The sequence below is a fragment of the Heteronotia binoei genome, chromosome 7 (assembly GCF_032191835.1).
Source record: "Heteronotia binoei isolate CCM8104 ecotype False Entrance Well chromosome 7, APGP_CSIRO_Hbin_v1, whole genome shotgun sequence".
NCBI lineage: Eukaryota > Metazoa > Chordata > Lepidosauria > Squamata > Gekkonidae > Heteronotia > Heteronotia binoei.
The window spans coordinates 94375229-94401727 of NC_083229.1; the positions used below are offsets into that span (position 1 = coordinate 94375229).

Here is a 26499-nt window from a genome sequence, read left to right on the forward strand (position 1 = left end):
CAGCAAGACTGATAGGAACTAATATGAAATCTATGGCATGAATTAATGTTATATTATTTTCTTCCATGTTTGGGGAGTCACTGGCTGTAATTGTGTATTCTTCTCATCCTGAATGTGTTTGGTAGCTGATCCAAAGTCATGGAACAATTCACAAAAGTGAGTGTCTGCATTTGTCTCTGTTACCAGTGCTGATTGTGGGTCAGTTTCATACCATTTTTTTTAAAGGCACCTGAACATCTGGGACTTAAAATCTTGTTCAAATTAAATTAAGCAAAATGAATGAAATTTACTTCGGATTTTACTGAGAAGGTTCTTTCTCAGGGTACCACTTCCTAGATCGTGTTTCAAACCTCAGTCTCAGTGCCAAAGCCTAAGTCCCGCCAACCAGGGGATGTCATCAGCCTAGTAAAAACCTAAGTACATTTCATCAGGGCTTTTTTTTTTTGTAACTGGAACTCCTTTGCATATTGGGCCACACAGCCCTGATGTAGCCAATCCTCTTGGACCTTGCAGTAGGCCCTGTACTAAGAGCACTGTAAGCCTTGGGAGGTTTCACTATATCAGGGTTGTGTGGCCTAATATGCAAAGGAGTTCCTGCTACAAAAAAGCCCTGCATTTCATGTAATTTTTATTACTTAATATATTCATTTAAATTGAACTGAATTTTAAGTCCCAGATGCCCAGATGTTCAGGCCTACTGTCATTAGAGCATTTTTTACTAATAATATTTGCATTTCCCAAATGAAAAACCACAATCTTAGCACTGGTAATAATGTTTCATCCAACATATGAGAAGCTTATAAAGTTGAAGGAATGATGAAACTATAGAAGTAAAAATTATTTCCTTGGGGCATCTGACAAGAGCCAACTAACAAGAGCACAGATTTTTGTTGAAGGAATAAGGAGAAGGAAGATGGGAGGACCAGATCTCATCGTTATGGTACTAAGGAATGTCTGTTAATCTGTTAATTATTGAATGCTTTCTTTGTGAACATTCATGTTTTGCTATTTTTTCTAATTAAAATTCTTAAACACATTTGTGGAAATATATCACTGTGTAGTCATCACAGATTAATAATCTGTTATATTGCATATCTTTCTTTTCTATTACTGTTAATTTGATCCAGTGGTCTCAAGCAGACACTAAGAGTTTATGTTTAAGCAATTACTTGGAAGTTACTCACATAATGATAGGGTTTATGCAGCTGTTTTAGAATAATAAATAATAATCCTCCTATGGTGGTGCCAAATGGAGCACTCCCATTGCCTGATGGGTGCACTCAACAAACCATTGGCCCATCAGTCATCAGTCACCACATCTGGGTTCCCATTGGCTAACTCCCCTGTTCCCTGCCTACTGCAGGCTTGGGAACACTGAACAAACCACCAAAACAGTCTTACCACAGAGACAGACACATCGCCAGACAGGTTAAGACGGATAAAAGGAAGTACTTCTTCACCCAAAGGGTGATTAACATGTGGAATTCACTGCCACAGGAGGTGGTGGCGGCCACAAGTATAGCCACCTTCAAGAGGGGTTTAGATAAAAATATGGAGCACAGGTCCATCAGTGGCTATTAGCCACAGTGTATGGAGCACAGGTCCATCAGTGGCTATTAGCCACAGTGTATGTGTGTATATAACATTTTTGCCACTGTGTGACACAGAGTGTTGGACTTGATGGGCCGTTGGCCTGATCCAACATGGCTTCTCTTATGTTCTTATCGCCAATGCTTCTCTGTGTTCTCTCCATCAACCAGCTCAGAAAGGGCTGCCACTCTACTGCAGCTTCACAAAACATTTCCTCAGAGGCTATGGTGGCCACCTCTTTCCTGTAACTTCCTCCTCCCCTCAGCCTCACTCCAGGACAGACAAGGATTGGGCCACTGGAAAAACTGCTTGCCAGAGGCTGTTGCTTCTGTCAGTAAAGGGAAAGCCCTCAGTTGAATATAATACCATAGAGTCCAACCTCCAAAGCAATTATTTTATCCAATGGGAGAGAGCTCTATTGTCTGGAGTTCAGTTCTGATCCCAGGAGATTTTCAGGCTCCACCTAGAGGTTGGCTACCCTAGGCCTGGCAGCACCTTCTGCCACCTGACTAAGCCTGGCTGCTTGCTCCTGTTCAGCAGGCATTCATTCAGAGCCTTCTTGACCTTTTTGATGTACTTTTATAATCCAGATATTTCAAACAAATTTCAGTCAGATGTCTTTGCTCATTAGCATTTACTCTCTTCATCAATTCTATTGAAATCCTTAGGCATGTTAGCTTATAATTCACCAATTTATCTCAGTTGCTCTAATAATTGTCTTCAGATCTGATTGCTGGATCTAAATTAAATACTTTCCTTCATGTCCTAGCTTCATAAGAGATTTCACCCACTTCAGGTCTTAGAAAAACACCAGCCACACATTGTTGGGGGGGGGCAGTATACTATGAAGAAACTTAATTAGTGATTGATCAATATCCTCAGTAATTGCTTCTATCCATACATCAACTGCATATAACAAATGACCAACCACCTTGAAGTTAGATACTCCTAGTGCTGAAGGTACATATTGTCTCCTTAAATATAAAAGAATCAAGTGATTGCTTTCCCAATGTTGTGCATCATTCTTATTATCAATGTCACTTGGGTTCTCCATGAAAGATCAGCACTGAACAGTATTCCTAAGTATTTAAACTGAGTGACCTGTGGCATAGGTAGACCAACCGCAGTCCATTTATAATCCTTCCTATATGATATCTGCAAAAAATGACCACCTTAAACTTTGCTGTGTTAATACCAAACTTTCCTTATGGCAGTATTTAGAAAATAGATAAGTTTATGCAGGTCCACTATAGATCTAGAGTGCAAGACAATATCATATGCATACAGGAGAACTGGCAGCTTGTATTCCTGAAGGGCCACACCCAACTTGGGCTGTTGGATGGTCATAAAACTGTTGGATGGTCACAAAGTATATTTATCAATAATAATAAACTGTAGAACATGGCAATGATTGATTGCACTTGCTCTCCTTCAGAAGCCAGATTGTTCTTTCCCCAAGATTGTCTTGCTTTCTAACCGATTTACCAACTTGCCATACGGCAGGGATGCATATAATTTACCCACAACTGACAACAGGCTGATAGGGAGGTAATTACAAGTATCTGATGGGTTTCCTTTCTTGTGTATTGGCACAATGATAGCATGATGCCAAATCCTAGGCGTTATACCTGTTTCATTATCTTGTTTTAAAATAGGTGCCAAAACTTCTGCCCACCAAATTGGGGTTGATTTAAATAATTTAGGGGGGACCATGTCAGAGCCAGGACCTTTACCTGATTTCATTTGTATTATTGAAGTTCTAACTTTTTCTATTGAGACAAGAGGCCAAGCATTGGTGCCAGAAGAAAAGGCCAGCTGAGCATTTGAGACAGCCACAGTTTGATTAGAAAACAGCTCTAAAATGTTCTTCCCAACACTCAGCAGAAATATGAGTCCAGAGGCCAAGAATTAAATTTTTCCACTATAGTAATCCAAAAGGGTTTACTATCTTAGCTGCCCAAATTAAATGGTCCCACTTCAGCCACAAGGCCTTCCTTAAATTTAACAGCTTTAAATTCCTGCTTCAGAAGAAGTAGATACTGTAGCATTTGTCTTGAGTTACAGTTTTTAAACTGGCAGTGCATATAACATATTACATGTTTGAATACTCTGCAGTCTGCATGAAACCACAAGCTTCCCAGTGTGACACCAAAAGACCTTTTAGCCAAATAATTAGATGTATATATCAGTTGAAATAAATCTATCAAATCCTTTACAATGTCTAAAAGATCTGTGGTAGTGCAAGTGGAGATCACTTTGGGATGGGTTCTGAATTCTTCAACTTTCATCTGTAAGAAATTACCCCTAATATTCAGAACATCGTAGTCACCCGCCTAGTTTCCAGGGTGCCTGGAGACTGAACTCACACACATCTGCTAGGAGAACGTGGGTTTGGCTGCCAGACTGGAAAGGACTTATGAGTACTAACAGCCACAATGCTAAAGTAGCACTCCGTGTTTCTGGAGGAGTACTAGCAAGAAGAACGGATGGTTTCCAGTTGCTTTGAGCGAACACCATCTCTATCATTGGAGCGGAAGAAAGTGTGCCACTAGAAGCTATCCAGGCCATGCAGTTTTCAGCCTTGACCATAGAATCCACTTTGGGAGGCTAATACCAGCTGTCTTCCAAGACTCCATTTCAGCGAAGCGAGAGGCTCACATACTCAACAGATGTCACCCATCCATGAGGCCATCAAGCTTAGGCATAGACCCTGCCGGAACGCCTAAGCTTTTGTCCAAAAGAACTAAGGAGAAAGACTGGTGTCAAGAAGATCACTGAAGAAGAGGAAGACCATCTTCAGCCAGAGCCAAGTTCCTTTGTGGAAACCGGGTGTTACCTAGGTAGTAATTTGGTCACCTATTGTCACCTTTTTAGATAAGTTTAATAGTCCTAAGCACCCCTCCACAAAGTTATTTCTCCCATTCTTCTCCCCAACAGTCATCTTGGAGCATCCCCACCTTGGTCCATTGTTACCTGGAGGTCCAATCAGGTAACCAGGACCCAAGCTTGTTCATTGGTCAGTTGTGGGCATCCAATTGGGGGCCACAAATTGACTTGCTATTGGCTACTGCAGAAGTCCAGCCCTTATGGTCACTGCAGAGCCTCCCCTTTTTCCACCTCTGTACCTCCCATCCCCTGAGGGTCCAAGGTAGTCTATATAACCTGTGACCCAACTTCCCACATGTGTGCATCTAGCAGTACCCCAATTCCGCTGTCTAGATCCATCCCCGATTCTGGCCACAGTTGAGGGTCCCATTTCCCTTTTGTTGCCATTGGAGCCTTCCTTGAAGCCTACGATCGGTAATTATCATCCTGTTTGTCTATCCATATGTTGTCTCTATATCTCACTCTATTTTTCCTAGGACTGTCTGTATGTTTCATGAGCACATTGCCTTGTATGTATGCCTATATTTTTCTGGAATAAATTTTAATTGTTTTACTTAATTAGAGTCCTTGATAAATTTAAGCGTTAATTTATCTGTATACATAGATAAAAGATCCTGATTAAGCCAGGTGCCCACCTGACAATTCCCCATCCTCATTTTGAGGGCATTTTGGCTTACACATCCCTGAAGTTTGGCTCCAATGCAAAGGTCTAAGTTTATCATAAGTCTACCTAAACTGCAAGGGCTTTTGGGATGGATAGTTAGCTCTACCTTCTGGCTACACTTGCACTACAACTCTGAACTGGGGAGCTATATCTCTCAAATGCTCTCTGAATTTAATTTGTCAATTTGGTCAGCACATATTGAGAGAAAAATCAAAGCAATGGGTTTATCCCTAGAACTATTGTCCATGCTGTCCTTCACCACTGCAGTCCAACAAATTAAAAACAGGTTGCTAGATCTTGAGCGCCAATATCTATACAGTCTGGCTAAGAAAACTTGTTCCTCACTGAGTTTTGAGATCTTTCTTAGTACTGGGAAAATGGCCTCATATCTATCCGCCTTGCAGGTGCCACAGCAGCATAGAGCTTTTTCCCTTGCCAGAGGCAACGCCATGCCCTCTGCCATTCTTTATGGCAGATTTAAAAAGACAGCCTACTAAGTCAGATATTGTCTCTGTAAGAAAAAATGTGTGGAGTCAGTTACTCATTTTCTTCTTTATTGCAATTTGTATACAGATTTTCGTCACAAGTATTTACATCCTCTTTTAGTTAGTATGGTTGATTGTTCTGATGCACTTAAGGTCTATAGTCTTTTGAACGATACTTCATCTAGTGTCACTGAGAAAGTGGCTAAGTTTCTTTATTCTGTTTTAAAGGCATGTCAGAGGATCTAATAGAAACAGTTTATGTTTATGCTTTTCCTGATGTATATGTATGCAATCGTTTCATTTTATCTTATTTTAACCAATTTGCTCTGATATATATATATCAATGACCGTTTTTGCACACAGCTCACCTCGCAGTCACAATCCTGTTCCCTCCGCAGTGTCTGGTCAGATTCCCCACCATCTGCACCAAAGTTACAGGAAGTGCCGCAGCTTTTGTAGCTAAAACCCAGTTTACGTTTGCTATGCAAAAGCCGCAGCACTTCCTGTAACTCTGGAGCAGATGGTGGGAAATCCGACAGATGCTGCGGAGGGAACAGGATTGTGACTGTGTGCAAAAACGGTCTATATATTTTATGCCAATAAAGGCTAACTTGACTTGACTTGACTTGATTAGCTCTACCTGGGACCAAAAGGACCATTTTTAAATGGAGATGATCACCCCCAGATTCTCAGTTATTCCAAGAAATTCAATTAAGCTAAACAATTTAAAGGAAACATCAAAATAATAACATTGGCAATGCAGTGGTTTACACACGTATAATCCCACAGTTACCAGCTTGAGAGGAACCATTGACAATCTTCAAACTGTTATTAGCTACTAGGGAATTTCCCCCCTGCGTCATTTAATTTAACATCCTTTGACTTTCTTACCTCGGCAGGGAAATTAGCTGCAGATTGGTTACCAGAGCTTTTAAGAAAGAGTTCTTCATTGGAAGCCTCAGTGCATGCATTCACAAGCCAACACAAACATAGTCCACGGATGTAAGGAATTAATATACTGAAAGGATTTATTGAATTTACTCCAATATTTAGATGGGTCTGTTTTATGCATGGTGTCAGGGATATAGGCATTGATCACTATAAGTGACAGATGTTGAAAATTCAAGTGCAGGGTTATTGCATAGGGAGGATAATTAAGTAATACTGTAATTTCTACAACTAGTTTTGTTGAGATAAGACAAGCAATGCCAACCAAGGGACATTCGCTCTTCTTGTCCTTTACAGTCTCAAGAGAATAACTGGAACAGCATGAAATAATTCCCACCCCCCATCAACCAGTCTCCTGTACTAAGATTGTATCAGATTTTCAGAAGCTCCCCTATTCCCTTCATACTCATTTTGTTATTCCATTTGGCCATATTCCAAGAGAGAAAGCATATTTTCTGTTTATTTAGCCAGCTATTCTCACTTTTAGAGATCACAAGGTTCTCTTTCTCATTCTGCAGCCGGGATTCAGTAAGAAAGGCCATTTGACCAAAATGGGTCAAAATGCCAGAAGGTTTGTGCAAAACAATTTTTGTGAACTAATCAATGGCGACCCCTTAGCATATAAATGGTCATTTTCATTGTCCTGAATTTTCTACTCCCTAATATTTTTCAGAGTGATTGTTAAATTTTACAATCTGGAAAGCAAAGAAACACCATCTCCTCATTAGATCTCTTCCTATTGTAGCAGTCTGCTTTAATAATTCATCAAAAACTTTCAGGTCAGTAGGGGGGTTCTGGTAGGGGGCTAGTATAGAATCCTCAAAACTAGCAGGTGCTGGCACATCATTTAGTAAAAGGGCAGATATATTGGCAAGTACAGTTGGTGAAAGCTGCTGAAAATATTCCTCACTCTTACTGTTTTTCAGCTGGCTTTCCCCTCATAAAGAACAGACCTCCCCCCCAATTGTTATTGATCTGTTCCCAGGGACTAGGCTTTATAACGCCAATTAAATAAATAAAGTAAAATAATTCCTAGCAAAATAAAGGGCTTAAAATTAATAGAGCTTGTAAAATTCAGGGTGCTATTGAGTTGAAATATGGTTCTAATAAAATGTCCAGATTAAAACTCATTGAGATAATCCCTAATATGAAGGAGAATATAAAATATACATTGTTAAAATATAATAATACTGATAAAATAGCTAAAATAGCTATAAAATTAAAATTATAACTAAAATTCAACAGTTCAGAGATATTGATAACAAAGTGGCTGGGGTAAAGTGAATTAGTTAAATAGATAAAACAAATAGAATAGAACGGATAGTATTAAGATGTTTGCACCACAGAAGCACAAGCCCAGAACACAATTGCTCCTGTAAGTGCAGTTTTATAGCAAATAAAATAATAATAAATCAAACATGTAAAACAACATAATACAAACTACAGCCTTTGTCACAACCAACGTTAAATTAAATTAAATAGAATAAAATACTAAAAGGAATAAGAAGTAGAAAATAGCAGAGGGGAGGGAGAAAAAAGGAGAGACAAAATTCTCTCCCTCCCAAGAACCAATGGCTGGATAACCAATTAATTAAGGTCCATGTTTTCCAAGTGAAAGGGAAAATCAGTCCAGCTGATCAAGTTCAGCCATTTCAAAAGAAAAACAACTACTTTCCTAGGCTGCAACAAACGATACCATACTATAGAGCAAGAAAAGAAAAGAAAACTCATATTCCAAGGAGGTCTCCCATCAGAAGTCACCATGACTTCCAGGTACACACACACTCACACATAAAACTACAAAAACACACCAAAAATCCTCATATAAGCTACAGTTAAAACAAATTCACTTACAGCCAAGGCTTTTTGGGTATAAAAACCCAGCAGGAACTCATTTGCATATTAGGCCACACCCTCTGACATCATGATTGTTTCACACAGGGGTTTTTGTAGTAAAAGCCCAGAAGGAACTCATTTGCGCATTAGGCCACACCCCCTGACACCAAGCCAGCCGGAATGGCATTCCTGTGTATTCCTGCTCAAAAAAAGCCCCGCTTATAGTGTTCACATCTGCTGACTCTCACCAGAATCAATACTAATATTATCCAAGGAAAAAGTGACTTGCTGATAATCATACTATGGCTGCAATCCTAAAAATACTTTCCTATGAGTAATCCTGAATGAATTAAATGTGACATAGTTATTTTCTTTTCTTTTTTTCAAACATCTTATAAGAGAATAAGCTCAAAAAGGAGCACACATACAATAACAATATAGTAAGAATTCACCTTAAAAGTGATATGCAGAAAAAATAGCAATGTAACAAAGATAAGATACATTGGTACATAGGAACTACAGAAGCCACAAGAACCTAATAAATAATGTTGATGGTAATTACTGTGGATTTAAATTCTTGTTTTGACGATAGGAATTCCAAAACAGGTAACCAAACAGTCACAAAGAATGATGAGTATGGGTCTAATTCTATGAGTACATCTGTTTAGGAGGGCTCTCTGTGAGTCTTTGTTGATTTAATTGGTGAATCTATATTATTTAAATAGATGTTGTAGGACGTAAGGCTGTACTAGGATTCAAAACTGTGTTGGTATTGGGAAAGCTGGTGGGAGAAATTACAATTGATTAATGCTATTATTCCTAAAATGGGCATGAGAGACAATCAGGGTCAGCATGGTAAAAATTACCACTATGAATTTTTATCACCTTTCCCAAGTACCTCAGGCACACAGAATAAAATCTTGTCAGAAATTAATAAATCACCAAGATATTTTAAAATTCAAGACCAAAACAGTATGTTTATTAAATACAGAAGGCAAGGAAGGGAGCAATTAATAATTATTGGATGTTATTAACAAATCAGTTGGCCAGCAGGAGTTCAACTAATAACTGATCTCTGAACACTAGAGATGTTGGCAGGCTGAAGATATATATAAAACAAACAAGCAGTGTCTCCTTCACACGAGAAAACAATCTTAGGTAGAAAAAAATTATAAAGTTGTTGCAGGTTTTCTTAAATATAAAATCCACACACTCTTTGACATTCGCTCAGAGGACTGTCTGAACATGTGACAGAAATATCCCCACACAGACACTCTCCACTAGCACACAGGTATACTCCAGACATTGAGTAATACCTAGGAACTAACACTCTTGAGTGCTATCACAGCAGCACCTCAATTCCGTGTTCAGTCCCACATAGCTAGTATCCCTGTCTGTAGGGGTCGTTTTGTAGAAAAATAGGTGCTAGAGCTCATCCAGGGATTGTTATGCAGCTATACATACTATTCAATGGACAAGAAGGTGGAACTCTCAGGAGTTGGTGGAAGTCTCAGAAAGGTTCAGGAGCTGTGTTCCTGTGAGCTCCCACTGAATCTGAGGCCTGCCTATCTGACTTTTGGGATTTCTTCACAGCCACAAGAACCTTAGCCTCTCTCCCAGTGTGTTTGTGTTCTGTATTTGAACCAGGAGTCTGCCCTGTAGCTCTGACAGAATTCCTCAGCAAAGCCTTCAAGTTTTCCTCTGCTTTAGTGACACAGTGTGCCACAACTCAGAAAGTTTTCCCTCAGAAAGAGTCTGGTTTTGCCCCTTCTCACAAATAAAGCTCTCTCTCTCAGACAGGAACTCTAAATCAATTCTGTCTCAAGGAACTAAGCCAACAGGCTGCTCTCAACTCCTTCCGTCAGTTGATCTCAAACTGAACTAACCCTGAGGAGATATTTCCTCTCCCCCCCCTTCCAAACAATACATTAGTATCCATGAAAGCAGCTCAGCCAATCAGAGTGAGTTGTTACGCACTCACCAGGCAAACTGCTTTAAGTCCATCACAATGGGAAATTCCTGAGTTATATGTGCCTACAAATCATTGTCTTCGACCCAGGAATGTGTCCCAGGTTCTGTGAATTGCAGGGGGGGCGGGGGGGACTCTGCAGATTTGTGGACTTGGCAGTCAGAGTAGGAATTATTCTTGAATCTAATTTATTTAATGTAGATCTTTTTAAACACATTGTTTTTATTTCGTTGAAAGTGGTAGGACTTGAGACTGCCTAGATATTTTGCTTCCACAGTGCTTTGATGTTCTGCAGTGCAGCCTTTTCTGTAGTAAGATGTTCTGGATTTTACCCTGCCTAAGTATTATACCTCCTTAACAGGAAACTGAGACAAATACTAAATTTGAGTCCAGTAGCACCATAGAGACCAACAAGATTTGGAGCATACAAACTTCCAAAAGTCAAAGCTGCCTTCCTCCAACAATTTTCATGTGATTAAAAAAATCCTGTGCACATTTTTCTGCTTTTATCTTTGAAATGAAAAAGGTTGGAGATTTATGTTAAAGATGAAAGCTGCAAATTTAGAAAAGGAGCATGCTGTATTTCTAAGGGGTATTGCTTTATATTTCCCCTGTAGCCTCTATCTAGGAATTGTAATCCTTCTGTCAGGGCCAGAATATACAAAGCAGTGTTCAAACTTTAGGGTCTATACATCAGGCCCCACCACCACCACCCAGGGCTGGAAACTCTGACCTAGTGAACCTATATGGCAAGTATTCCAACATCTTTTCAGATCACTTCCTATCCAGCTGAAGCTCATCTTGAATAGCCCTCCAGCACCTTGTTTGAGCTATCTCAGTTGTGCATTAAGTTTCTTCTGTTTCTTGTAAGAACTATTTTCTTGCTGTCTGCCCTCCAGCCAAACCTTGGCTGCTACCTGAATCACAGGGGTGAATAAGAACCATAGGCTAGAAATAGGTCACTACTGAATTCCTATAGTATAGGAATGCTTAACTGAAACCTCTGATGTTCTGCTGCGCTGACTGATATGAAGCCCTTGTCAGGAGACACAGCTGGGGAAAACAACTTTTTCAAAGGGTATAAGGTAAGAAGGTGAATAATTCAGCAGCTCTTTCTGCTTTTGCTGAGATTTCATTTCCATCTTACTTTGCCTTCTAGGAATTTGCATGCCCCATGAACTAACATATTGAGTTCACTACTATGCTGTTTGCTTTGCCTCATGCTAGAGTTCTTGCCATTTTGAGCTGGCAGGCACCTTTGCTATTTTGACACAGAGTGGTGCGTGCAACCACAAAATGGCTGCTGCAGTGACAACATGTCAGGGAGTGAAGTTATGCTTAACACTAATAGTAACTCTTCAACATATTGGGCACAAGTTCTTCCTTACAGGATGCCTTTTAAAATGAACATTTTCTTGCTTACACACAGTTTATCTTCTGTCACACAGCAAAGATCTGTTAACATGCATTATTTTCCAGGTGAAAATTGGGTTTACAAGAGAGATCTTTTGATTCTTATTTTAAGAAGGACAATCCCAGGAAAAGATTCAGGTTGGACACTAGATTCATAAATTTCATGGAATTTTGTTTTTAATAAACTCCGACAAGGAATTTAAACAAGGCTTCTCTCTCTCTCTCTGTCTTCCCTTCCCTGTCCCACCATGGCAACGAAGAGAAGGCATTTAAACATACTTTCATTTTCTGCTTCCCCTTCCTCAGCCTCCCCACTGTGGAAGAGCATTTAAACATGCCTTCACGCTCTGCCTTGCTTCCCCCAGTCCCTCTGCTATAGTGGGTTGCTCAAGGAGGGAAGGGAAGGGAAGGCATTCCTCCCATGTAAACTGATCAGCATGACACTCCATCCATCAGCTAATAGGTTTACGTGGGATAAAGCCATTTCAGCCCTTCATTTTGCTCCTCCCTTGCTCCAGAATCAGGGAGAGTGAGATGGAGCACTGAAATGGCTGCCAGGCACAGGTTTAAACCCAACAACTGACTGGTGGTTCTGCCTGTCAGTTGTTAGGTTTAAATGGCTGCCAGCTAGGTTCCAGTATAACTGAATAAACCCAAATAAAAACTGAATAAAACCGGCTTTTGGGGGGTCAGCCATATTGCTAGCCAAATACACATTAATGGGGTCTAAACTGGCAGAGACTGACCAAGAGAGACATCTTAGAGTCATGGTAGATAACTCACTGAAAATGTCATGACAGTGAGCCAGTGCAATTTAAAAAGGCCAACGCTATGCTGGGGATTATTTTGAAAGGAACTGAAAACATATCAGCCAGTATCATGATGTCCCTGTATAAATCGATGGTGCAGCCTCATTTGGAGTACTGTGTACAATTCTGGTCACCACACCTCAGAAAAGATATTATAGCACTGGAAAAAGTTCAGAAAAGGGCAACTAGAATGATTAAAGGGTTGGAACACTTTCCCTATGAAGAAAGGTTAAAGCGCTTGGGACTCTTTAGCCTGGAGAAACAATGACAGAGGGGTGACATGATAGAGGTTTACAAGATTATGCATGGGATAGAGAAGGTAGAGAAAGAAGTACTTTTCTCTCTTTCTCACAACCTGTGGGCACTCAATGAAATTGCTGAGCAGTTGGGTTAGAATAGATAAAAGGAAGTATTTCTTCACCCAAAGAGTGATTAACACATGGACTTCACTGCCACAAGAAGTGGCAGCAGCTACATGCATAGATGGCTTCAAGAGAGGATTGGAGATAAACGTATGGAGCAGAGGTCCATCAGTAGATATTAGTCACAAGGTATTGATGGAACTCTCTGTCTGGGGCAGTGATGCTCTGTATTCTTGGTGCTTGGGGGAGACAACAGTGGGAGGGCTTCTGGTGTCCTAGCTCCACTGGTGGACCTCCTGATGGCACCTGGTTTTTTTGGCCACTGTGTGACAGACTGTTGGACTGGATGGGCCACTGGCCTGATCCAACATGGCTTCTCTTATGTTCTTAAATACAGATCTCTGATCTGTATTCGGCTTACATGATACCTGAAAAATCCTGATAAGGTATTTGGCTCAGTATATGCTGAATGCACACGGCTGTACAGCACCATATCAAACAGTACCTCCGCCAACTCATTTACAGTGCCATTGGGGATTTAGGTTGCCAGTAGTCAATTAGTAATCTAACCTTTGTCATATATATATATATATATATATAAACTTTACTTACTTGAGCAGTTAGCTGAAGAAAACAGGTAAGCACTGATTTTCAGTTGCTAAAATGTTCCATAAACAGAAATAAAATAGTTACATTTGGCTTGAAATGAGAAATGCATGAATTACAAGAGTGTCTAATTTAACTATAAAAGCTCTGGAGCCTCTTGTTTAAAATGTCATTTAATTTTCCACTACTGTACTCCTGACATTATCATAGATGACCCTGACATTTCCCTACAGCTAAACCAGAAGAACAGACTAGGAATCAATGGAGCCATTTTCTTTCTAACCATCAGAATAATCACAGTGCCAAGATAAAATGTTGTGATATTTTTTCTTCACAAGGAGCTCTTCAATCATCATTCTTCTGTACATAAGCAACGATCCCACACATTTCATCTAAAGTAATAATGTGTAGCACCAGTATTCCATATAAAAAAATAACTTGTTCTTTTTGGAATACTTCTAGCTTCTCTAAATATTCTTTGAGTGTTTTGCTAGACATGGAAAATTCACTTTGAATTTTTCTTGAGGTAAAATGCCAAATCTGTTTAGAGATATTTGTTTTTTTATTCAAGTAATTTATATTCCCTCAAAACAGATATCTGAGAAAGAACCCCAAATTGAATTTTCGTGAATTTCAGTGGCAAACCTTTCATCCAATGAACTCAGATAAAATGGTACTTTTTCAATATCATGATAGCTGCTAATATATGGCAAGTAGTTTATACGCAGTGGATCACTATGATTTTTGGATAATTTTAATCATTCTAACAAAAAAAAAAAGCCTTGCCAATCTTCACAGGTGGCTATGTATACTGCTTCTAATTTGCTACTGATTTACAATGATTATTGCTCAAATATCATAATTTTGTTGGCTTGTTAAAAGGACTTTATGGATCTGCAACCTAATGACACTGAAGTCAACAAGCAGGAGCAAGATATACTGGCAGAACTTATGCGCACAAGAAAGAGGGTAGAACAGCATAAGGCAGAAGCAAAGGAGCTGAGCATTAGAGTTGAAGATCTAAGAAGAAAATTAAAGCAGGCACAAGACAAGGTAAATAGGCTATATTTGATTGAAAAATGCTCTTATGAATGGAAATTAATGTTGATACTGAATGTACATTTCAAATATTATATATTTGATCAATATCACTAATCAAAAAGGCCACTTGCAAGTTCCAGTGTATTCCTGAGAACACTTTCCTGAAACTAAGCTCCATTAAATAGATTTGATTAGGATTCAGAGAGCCATAGTTGTGTATGGGTTAGAGTGTCAGACTAGGCACTGTAATGTTCCAAAGCGATTGGAATGAAGAGATGTATAATCACAAGCAGAAACAATCTGTGTATGGTGTTCTTGCCTGTTTCTTTTGAAACATACATGCTATGCAAAAACAGGAAATGCTACTCCTGCGTCCTACCCTTCATAACATGCAAAACTATGCATCTGTCAACCAGAGAGATCCCCCTGAAGACTGGGCTGGAGACACCAGTGGGCCTCCTGGGAGAAGTCTGAATGCTGCAGGAATTCACAGCTGTATGCTCAAGTGTAGGCACATTAACTGACACTGATTCTCCTAGGTTGTGGTGGGTGTAAGCCCATCAGGGTCTTCAAGGCCTCAGTCTGTTGTTAACCTTGGTTTAAACAAATGGTCAGGTTTGGAGTTGTCTGCAATCCTATGGTTTTGAATCCAGCCCAACTGACTACTATAATCCCTGGCTAACATCTTCTGTCCTGTTCCACAAAAACTTTGCTTTGCCCCAGGGGTCCCAGCAAGAGAAGTGAAGCTTTTCTCACTTCTTAGAGCCAGAAAATGCTTTACCTTTTGCATTTCTGATAGTTAAGCTGCTCTAAAACACAGAACCCTGCTAGAAGGAAGAATCCTTCCTCAGTCTTTCTTATGACTATGCACTCATAATCCATATATACATAATGAAAGACTTCTTTACAAAGAAATCCAATGTGTGCAGCACATAAATCCTATCAAAGACAACAACAAAATCCCTTTGATGTTAGGCTGCTGGTATTGTCCTTTGAAAGCCCCATTTTCTGTTAAATTTGGTGCAGTCCCTTTGAAAGGGATTGTTGGAGTGATAGGACTTTCTTTGACTCACACATTTTCAAGCCATGAGATATGCTTTTGGGCATATCTATAGTTCACAACTTGGCATGTTTCAGAACTTGCTTGTAAAAAAAATTAACAACTCATTTAAGGTTCATTAATTCAGTTCTATTGGCCTGTGGGCACAATCTCCATCTCCACTTTAAATTGGTTTTCAAAGGGGAAAAATGGGTAATAGTTTATGGTCAAGCTAGGTAGCCCTATGGTCCCCAGAGCCTCAAAAATCTATAAAGCTAAGAGCAAGACCAATGTAGAACATAATTAGGAGGTACTTGAAATTTTTGTTACTGTCCTAATTAGATACGGTAGTAAATTACTAGTACAATTTTATATCTGGATACACGAAAATGTATATGTTTGGGAAATTACATGAGTTGTACTTAGTAATGCATTACCATGACATAAAATAGCTACTGACAAGTTACTTCACTGAAAATACCATAAGCATAATTAAATACCCCTCAGGAGGAATAGCGACACGGCTTTTGTCAAATCAAGATTTGATGAGGAGATAAGTCCCGTCTTCTTGCCACCCTCCTGGCTCCCCCCTCCCACCTGGCTCCCCCCTCCCACCCACCTGGACTGTCAGGGGTGGGTGGAGCCATCCCCCCTGGGGCCTGGACTTCTGGGAAGAAGGAGGTGGCAAAATGACTAAAACAGGGGTTTTTTATTAGATGCAAACTTTATTTTGGGGGGGAGCTGTGCTTTTGTACAGGAGGGGTATTGGAAAGTGTGCTTTTGTACAATGTGGGAAAAATGTTTGGTGTGCTTTGAAAACTGTATTTGAAAAACTGAAATCACAAATTCCTAGGAATCTCCAGTTCCCACCTGGAGAATGTTTTGCAAGTTCTCTCTTCCTGCAAGCCCCACTGGTTTCCCCACAAGGAACAGTGCCCTTTTTTTAAAAAAAAAGCAGTACAGGTTCAAAATTTCCTTTCAAGATGACTCTTGACCATTCACTTCAAAAGTACACATAAAATGAGTTTTGTACACTGAATTCAAAATCATCCAGTGTGCAATCTCATATCTGTATGCTCAGGAATGAGCGGCCAGTAATACTTTATTACGACAATTGACAGCCTAGCCCAAATGGTGAAATTTGGCCTGGTGATTCAGCTGCTTCCCAGTGCATCTATCACCATAAAAATATCCTCCCCTGTCATAGAATGAAACCTGGATATCCTTTTCCCCAATTGCAACAGGTAAGCCTGAGTTATTCTAAAACCATATTTATCCTAGACCCTCACCAGTTCGGCTTCCCTCCAGGTCACAGGACAGAGACAGTGCTGGTCGCTCTGTTCGATGACCTCCAGCGGCATCTGGATCGAGGTGGTTCGGCAGTACTGATGTTGTTGGACCTATCAGCGGTGTTTGATACGGTCGACCATCAGTTGCTGACCTGCCATCTTGCCAACGCAGGGATTTATGGTTGGCCTTGCAATGGCTTTTCTCCTTCCTTGATGGTCGGGGACAAAGGGTGGTGATTGGGGGTGAACTGTCCTGGAGGCATGCGCTTGACTTCGGGGTGCCTCAGGGGGTGGTGCTCTCCCCAATGTTGTTCAACATCTACATGCGCCCCCTTGCCCAGATTGCCCGGAGGTACGGGTTGGGTTGTCACCAGTACGCAGATGGACAGCCAGCCTGACTGTGTCCCAGAAAATTTGAACCTGGCACTACAAGCCATGGCTGGATGGCTTAGGCTGAGTAGATTGAAGCTCAATCCAGCAAAGACAGAGGTTCTTTGCTTGAGTCGTGGTGGTCTAGGAAGGGAAATTCCCCTACCAGCATTTGATGGTGTGCCACTGGCAATGGTGCACAAGGTCAAGAGCTTGGGGGTGCTACTGGAGCCTGCCTTGACAATGGAGGCCCAGATAACAGCCACTGCTAAATCCGCGTTTTTCCATCTTAGGCGAGCAAAGCAGCTGGTCCCCTTCCTGGAGCACAGCAACCTGGCAACAGTGATCCATGCAACAGTCACCTCGAGGCTGGACTATTGTAATGCCCTCTACATGGGGCTACCCTTGTGCCGAACTCGGAAGTTGCAGCTAGTGCAGAACGCGGCTGCTCAGCTGTTATTGGGGCTCCCCAGGTGGGAGCACATTTGGCCGGGACTGCGGGAACTGCAGTGGCTGCCAATAGTATACTGGATTTGTTACAAGGTGCTGGTTATTACCTTTAAAGCCCTGTATGGCCTAGGACCTGCCTACCTTAGGGATTGTCTCTCCCCACATGTTCCCCAGAGAGTACTCAGATCGGGATCACAAAATCTATTAGTAATCCCCAGGCCGAAGGAGGCCCGATCGAAATCAACCAGAGACAGGGCTTTCTCAATTGTAGCCCCCTGCTGGTGGAACCAACTGCCGGATGAAGTGAGGGCCTTGCAGAACCTTGTGCAGTTCCACAGGGCCTACAAGACTGTCTTCTTCCGGCTGGCATTTAATTGACTCGGCACTGGTATTTAAGAGAAATGGAAGAAGGCCGTCGCCACCGGAATAGCACCAACTCAATATTCTGTTTTAACTGTTTTAATCATTGAATATCTGTTTTATTACTGAATGTGTAATTTTAATACTTATTAATTTAATTGTTTGTGGGATTTTGTGTTGTAAGCCACCCTGAGCCTGCTTTGGCGGGGAGGGTAGGATATAAATCAAATCAAATAAAAATAAATAAAACAAATAAATCCTTTCCCCATGCACTTGACTGGAGGAAAGTCTCATCTTTCCTTCTCTTATTATGGAGCTTGTAATGTAGTGTTGTGTATGTGCAATTTTTTGAGAATTTGCTAAACAAAGTAGGTAAGTCTGAGCATCCAGTCTTCTGGAAGAAAGTTCAAAAAGTTATAGCACTGTATCCTTGATTAAATGCCCAGTGTCAGGTGTTTCATCTCCTGAGTCATAGTGGATCAATGTGTACAAAGCAAATGGATCCTGCTCCCAAGGCAGATATCCAGTCTTTTAAAAAGCTGAATGAAGTGGTAAATAACTATAGGTATTCCTTAAAGGGAGCATATGAAGAATCCTCCTGAAGCCCCAAGAGAAACATATATAAATAAAGACTGTGCCAGTGCGTGAGTCAGCATCAATGAATGATGCTCCAGAGCTAATTATGCTTCTATAAAGTAACCATCAAAGCAGATGACAGTTGCTAATATTCAGTCAAATCTAAAAAAACTGTACCGGAGAAATTCCAAGGCATACTGATAAGGCTGTGACTCCTTTGCGTGATTTATAAGCCCTGACCTTTCCTGAATCTCACAAGAGAAGACTGTGGAGGGTATTTAATAAGAAAGAGGTTCAGCTAATCCAGGTTTTCTGTCTGTGGAATTTGTGGACAATGGTCACAATCTCTCCACACACACACACACACACCCGCCAAAGTGTTTTCTCTGGTTCTCACTACAAATGATTTACCATGGGACTAGTTTCTACAGATTACCTGTGCCACAAGTCAGATCAGGGTTCTCCTGACCTGTCAATTTCTTTTTTTGCAAACATACATGACTTTGGGGAACTGATGTTCCCAAGTTCACCAGGATTCCCAACTGATGCTTTTTTGCTTTTTTGAATCCTGAAATGGTACAGGAAAGCTATTTCTCCTGTGAGAAATTTATGTGAAGCCATTATTACACATACATTTCCCACCAGAACAAATAATTCGTCCCTGGGCCATTTCAGAACATGAAAATTGCGCAGGTGGCAAGGCTGAAACTTTTGAAATGGTAGCTAATAATGCTAGATGATAATAACAGGTCTCCTGTTATTTCCTTCCAAAATACACAAATACATAAGATACAGTACAGAAAAAAGTACTTATTGATACCAGAGATGCAGAAGCCAATTGAATAATTTTAGGTTATGTATAGGTGATTCTTTTTCAACATTGTGGAGATAGCATCACAGAATCATTAATGTCTTGTACATGATCACTTTCTCTTTTTTTTTCTCAGTGAGGAAAAAATGGGTCCTATAGAACCTACAAGATGTGTTGGACTGTAAGCTATGGCTGCACTCACACATCATTGTATATTTTTGTGGTGTTTTGCAGCAATCATTTGTAACTGGATTTTCCTGTGTTTACAAAAGATTCCTGGAGGTAAATGACTGCTATAGTACTATGATAGCAAAATATTCAATAATGGGTGGATGCATCCTCTACCACAACGGAAAAAACAGCAACATATATTGCTGTCTTGTATTACTTTCAAGCCATCATCTGTTTACAGACATAAATGCATTTTGGAGGAAGCCTGAATGTCTCATAACTTTGTTAAATATATATCTGTTTAACGAAGCCTTATAATGAGATATTCATCACTATACAACCTTCATCTAGAGGAAATAATTCTGTGCTCCAGCTCTACAAAATGTCCAAAAGATATGGGGTGTTTAAATTTCTGGAATTAAATCCTTGTGCGAAATCTCTTCTATGCCTATTTAAATAAAACAGGCCAAAAATATGGGAACAGGGTAAGATCATACTTTTCCTAATAAACTACATTCTACAACTGGGACTGCAAGCCAAATCAAGCTGGTAAGAATAGTTCATTATCTTGAGAGGCTCCCAGCAGAAACTGCTCTGTCCAGCAAAGGGAAAATAAAGTCCCAAGTAGTTACTCTAATGCAAGTCCGTCCAGTTTATGCCTCATGAAACTGAATGCAGCTGTGATAGTATCTGCTTGGGCCTTCACTCCCCACTGCCCTTCCCAAGCAGTTGCCCCAAAGAAGCAAAGACTGCCCAAGGGAAGAACACAAACTATTAATAATTAACTCTCTAAAATGTATTTTTTTTCATGCTGTAGATGCCCTGTGTCTAGTTGCCATTAAGGAAGAATGCACCATGAGAGATTCCAAGTTGTACCATGCTTTACGCCTAGTTGCAATCTGAGTAAACTAATATTTTAAAAAGCACTCTGGAGAGGGGGTTGAGATGTGTTGTCAAATATTTATTCTTAACAAATATTTATTAAAACTTATTTACTATTATTAGATACAATTCCAGGTTTTCATTGTTGTTAATTCCTAGAGGGGCTTTTAATTCATGATGAGACTATTGCTTTTCGAATAATTTGCTTTGAACTTTATCAACCACAGATTTCAAATATCTGGTAATTTTCAATTTCATTTCAGTCTCTGACTTGACTTTAATTGGCCCTTCCTGACAACTAACCCCCTCTCTTTCTATATGTAATAGTTGAGGAAATTCTGTTTCACTGAAAAAAATGTGCTTGCACATGAAAACTTGTACTTTGAATAAAACTTTGTTGGTCTTTGTTGTGCTGCTTGCATATCAAATGTCCTGCATCCAACAGAAATAGCAATATTGGGGCCACAGGTTTTCAAGTACTTTATTTTGTTTTCTTGGGGATTTTTTCCCCTCAGTATCTTATGCACTGTATGTTTTATTTTAAAAATTGTTTACCTATGAAGCCTGCAATATTTTTAATAGATATGCAACTTTTTCCCTTTTCATTTTTGAAACAACTCCTAGGCATAACTTTGTTGGTGTCACATTGTACTTAACTTCCATACATTCCTGAGGCTAAACATTTATCTTGTGTGCAGATCTAAGATCTTTATACTGAACATGCCAGAGAGTGAATCTTCATGCCATCTTTATTCAGAGTTAGAGCTTTATCATAGCATGAGTTATGGACCTCCCATTCATTGTGTAGTTCAAAAGCAGTGGAAGCTGTCATATCCTTCATGAATTAGCTTTTTTAAACATGATTTTAAACAATGTAATTAACTATGTCCTTTGACATAAAGGTTGGTGAGCCCAGCCTGCCCATCCGGTTATACCGCCGGACATTCAGTCGCACCATGACGTGGCAAACTCTGTGAGAAACGGGGGGGGACCAGCGGGAAGGTGTTGCCACAGATGCAGTAATGCAGGAGAGGCCATTGCAGTGACCATCTGCCAGGCATAGCCGGACAGTGACCACGCGGCGTTCACTAAACCGGGAAAGGAGAGGCTATGTATTGCGCATACACTTTCCCAGGGGGGGCAGGATACCCAAGAGGGAGCCCACCCCCTCCCCCCCAAGAGAAGGAAAACTCTAACATCAAACCCGGGCAGATAGAGCTCGTTAATGTAACACCTACCACCTGAAGGACTCGCTGCCGGCATCCCGGCTTACTGGGCCATGGCAGATGACCCCAAGATGAAAGGGTGGAGCCAGTACCGCGCACACTGTGCTTCACCTAAAAATTCCTCTGCGCAGGCCTGAAGGGCATATCCACATCCACAACCCACAACACACCAAGTCCTGCAGCGATGGGCAAGGGGCGAAACGGCAGGTGGAAGATGCCACTGGAAGCCGCAGTCCCGATCCTGCATGTAGGAGGTTCAGGGTATTGGTCGCCTGATGCTGACCCGGAGACAAAAGCATTTTTCGGCAGCACCCTGAACGACCAAGCAGCCTTATCTAGGGACAGCACTGCTTGCTCCACATGGAGAGGGGCCTAGAAAAGGTGGCCTAAACAAAGCTCGTCTCCCCCCCACAGTTGGCTAGCCGCGGTCAACGGGCATCCTTACTTGTGGTCGAAAAATAACAACAAAGAAAAGGCATGCACCTGCCTCACAAAGTGTGCAAAGACTAAAGCTTGCGTGTTGGAACATCAGAACCATGCTTGACACAGTAGACAGTGTTCGCCCTGAACGACACTCTGCTTTAGTTGCCCACGAACTTCTCAGGTTGAATATTGACATAGCAGCTCTCAGTGAGGTCCGTTTCCCTGAGGAAGGTAGTCTTCAAGAACATGGTGCTGGCTATACCCTCTACTGGTCAGGTAAGTCAAAGGCTGAGAGCCGCCTTTCTGGCGTTGTCTTCATGGTCAGGAACTCCATTGCCTCCAAACTCAAAAACCTGCCAACAGGTCACTCAGATCGCATCATGTCCATGCGCCTCCCACTTCAAAACAAGCAGCATGCAACACTCTTCAGTGTGTATGCCCCAACCCTTCAAGCAGATTCTGCAGAAAAGAACAAGTTCTATGCTGATCTATGCAACCTCGTATGGAAGACCCCTACAGAGGACAAGGTGATCATCCTTGGCGACCTCAATGCCAGAGTAGGTAAAGACTCGGAAGCCTGGAAAGGAGTACTTGGCAAACACGAGTGGTGGACCAAGCTTGCAGAGAGAACCCAGCTGTGTGCAGACACTGATGATTTAAGAGGGTTCTACGAAGCCCTGAAGGCAATATATGGCCCATCATATCAGGCTCAGAGTCCCTTGTGTAGTGCAGATGGCCAAGTGCTCCTCACAGACAAGGCATCCATACTGAACCGGTGGTCGGAGTATTTTCAGGTTCTCTTCAGTGCCAACCACGTAGTTCAAGATTCAGCAATCCACCTTACCCCACTTCAACCAGTGAAAACAGAGTTGGATGAGATCCCCACCCTAGAAGAGACTGTTAAAGCCATCAAGCAACTGAAAAGTGGCAAGGCAGCAGGAGTTGATGGAATCCCACCAGAGATCTGGAAGCATGGGGGCACAGTACTACATAGCGCACTTCACAAAGTACTTGTTACCTGCTGGGAACAAGGCAAACTACCACAGGACTTTCACGATGCAATCATCATCACTCTACACAAGAACAAAGGGGAAAAGTCAGACTGCTCCAACTACCGGGGGATAACCCTGCTCTCCATCGCAGGCAAAATCCTTGCCAGAATACTCCTGAACAGACTGGTGCCCACCATTGCAGAAGAACTCCTCCCAGAGAGCCAGTGCGGCTTCAGAGCTAACAGGAGCACCACCGACATGGTATTTGTTCTCAGGCAGCTCCAAGAGAAATGCAGGGAACAGAACAAGGGTCTATATGTGATTTTTGTCGACCTTACCAAAGCTTTCGATACCGTTAGCAGGAAAGGCCTGTGGCAAATCTTGGAACGTTTAGGATGTCCCCCAAGGTTCCTCAGCATGATCATCCAGCTACATGAAGACCAGCGAGGCCAAGTCAGACACTGCAATGACCTCTCGGAGCCCTTCCCAATAGGCACAGGTGTAAAGCAAGGCTGCGTTCTCGCGCCAACTCTCTTTACGATCTTCTTTAGCATGATGCTTCAGAGAGCCGCAGTAGATCTAGATGATGACGATGGTGTCTACATCCGCTATCGCACTGATGGCAGCCTGTTCAACCTGAGGCGACTAAAGGCTCACTCCAAGACAATGGAAAAACTTATCCGAGAGCTACTGTTTGCTGATGATGCTGCACTCGTCTCCCACTCGGTATCAGCTCTGCAGCATATGACGTCCTGCTTTGCAGAGGCTGCCAAGCTATTCGGCCTAGAAGTTAGTCTGAAGAAGACAGAAGTTCTCCATCAGCCTGCACCCCAGGAAGATTATCACCCTCCCTGCATCACTGTGGGTGAATCAGTTCTGAAGACAGTCCAGCAGTTCAGCTACCTGGGGTGCATCATCTCCTCAGATGCCAAGATCGACAAGGAGATTGACAACAGGCTGGCAAAGGCAAACCATGCATTTGGCCAACTGCACAAAAGAGTGTGGAGCATCAAGCATCTGAAAAAAGGCACAAAGATCAATGTTTACAAAGCGGTTGTGATGACAACCCTCATCTACGGCTCCGAATCGTGGGTTTTATACCGTCATCACCTGCGACTCCTTGAGCGCTTTCATCAGCGCTGCCTTCGCACCATCCTCAACAGCCACTGGAGTGACTTTGTGACCAACACTGAAGTCCTCAAGAGGGCCGAGGTTACAAGCATCGAGGCACTGCTGTTGAAGATGCAGCTGCGCTGGGCAGGGCATATTTCTAGGATGGAAAACCACCGCCTTCCCAAGATTGCTCTGTATGGCGAACTTTCCACCGGCCATTGAAATAGAGGGGCACCAAAGAAGAGGTACAAGGACTCCTTGAAGAAATCCCTTGGCACCTGACTGACTGACTGACTGACTGGCACCTGTCGCATCAACCATCACCAGTGGTCTGACCTAGCCTCAGATCGCAAAGCGTGGAGGCACACCATCCACCAGGCTGTCTCTTCCTTTGAGAACGCACGCATAGCTGGTCTTGAGGACAAAAGGAGATTGAGGAAGAATCGCACTGCTACAGCACCAACCCCAAACCAGACTTTTCCCTGCAGCCACTGTGGCCGGATCTGCCTGTCCCGCATTGGTCTTGTCAGCCACCAGCGAGCCTGCAGCAGACGTGGACTACTGCACCCTTCTTAAATCTTCGTTCGCGAAGTCAAGCCGAGAGAGAGAGAGAGACATAAAACTTGATGTTTGACTACTATTGTCCCCACAAACACATTTGATAAGGTTCAGGTGGACTGTAGCTATAAAACTCAAGTGCTTGTTTTTCAATGTGAAATTTATTCTAATAAACCTAATGGCATGCTTTTGGCAGTGACGGATGTTCCATACATGAGACTCTGAAAGGCCAGGGAAAAAATCTCATTGTGTCATGGTAATATAAACATTTTCATTATATAATAAAACCAGCAGCTGCTCTTCTCATTGTAAAGTCAACTATACAAAAAATCCAAAGGTTCAAGTCTTGGAAATGTCCTCTTTTGAGTTCAAGGAAAAGCAGGTGTTCAAGAGAAGAATCCTTGCAAAATTCTGTAACACCTTCTAAACTATTCTTAATTAAAATATTTATAATCAGAAAGACCCCAATACAAATACGCAAGAAGAAAGCGGACACAAAATATATGTGGGAACAAAACAAAAACAAAGCATAAAATGTACAGTGCTCTCTCCCTGTTCTCATTATCTAAGCAGTTTGAACAAGACAGGAAATCAATACCCCCCGTTGACATCATACTGATGTCCCCTCTCCAAGTACCCCACAGATTGCATATCAACTATTGTTAGGTTTGACCATAAAACAGCGAAGCAAAAGCAGACATATTTATTTATTTATTTATTTATTTATTTATTCGGGATTTATATCCCGCCCTTCCCAGGAGTGGCTCAGGGCGGCTTCCAACAATAACAATTTAACAATTTAAATAGAACAATTAAATACTTCACATTTAAACATTAAAACCAATACATTTCAATTCATAAAAACAAAGCAGCTTAAAACCAATAACATATCATTTTATATAAACAGATGGCAGGCCAGTTACGTCAAGTTCCATCCCGGCTAGGTGTAAGCTAGCCGGAAGAGGGTCGTCTTACAGGCCCTGCGGAATTGAACCAAGTCCCGCAGGGCCCTCACCTCTTCCGGCAGCTGATTCCACCAAGTGGGGGCCATAACGGAGAAAGCCCTATCTCGAGTGACTTTCAGGCGGGCTTCTTTTGGCCCGGGGATAGAGAGGAGATTTTGTGTTCCTGACCTCAGTGCTCTCTGGGGAACGTATGGGGAGAGACGGTCCCTCAGGTAGGCAGGTCCCAGGCCATATAGGGCTTTAAAGGTAATAACCAGCACCTTGTACCGGACTCGATACATCACTGGAAGCCAGTGCAGAGTCCGAAGACCCGGCCGAATGTGTCCCCACTTTGGGAGACCCAATAACAGCCGGGCCGCGGCATTCTGCACCAGCTGCAGCTTTCGAGTCCGGGACAGGGGCAGCCCCATGTAGAGGGCATTGCAGTAGTCCAACCTCGAGGTGACCGTAGCATGGATCACTGTTGCTAGGTCGTCGCGCTCCAGGAAGGGGGCCAGCTGCCTTGCCCGCCTAAGATGAAAAAATGCGGACTTGGCAGCGGCTGCTATCTGAGCCTCCATCTTTAAGGAAGGCTCCAACAGCACCCCCAAGCTCCTGACTCTGTCCGCCGCCATCAGCGGTGCACCGTCAAAAGCTGGCAGGGGGATCCCCCCCCCCGGGCCGCGG

At 42.0% G+C, this 26499-nt stretch overlaps 1 protein-coding gene across 1 annotated transcript in view; it reads left to right on the forward strand.

Moving 5' to 3' along the window:
* LOC132575544 (coiled-coil domain-containing protein 102B-like) overlaps nucleotides 1-26499 on the forward strand; it is a 104942-nt gene that overhangs the window by 73686 nt on the left and 4757 nt on the right. Inside the window, exon 5 of the mRNA XM_060244355.1 lies at nucleotides 14451-14621. Within this exon, the coding sequence (XP_060100338.1) occupies nucleotides 14451-14621 (171 nt within the window). The remainder of the gene's footprint in view (nucleotides 1-14450; nucleotides 14622-26499) is intronic.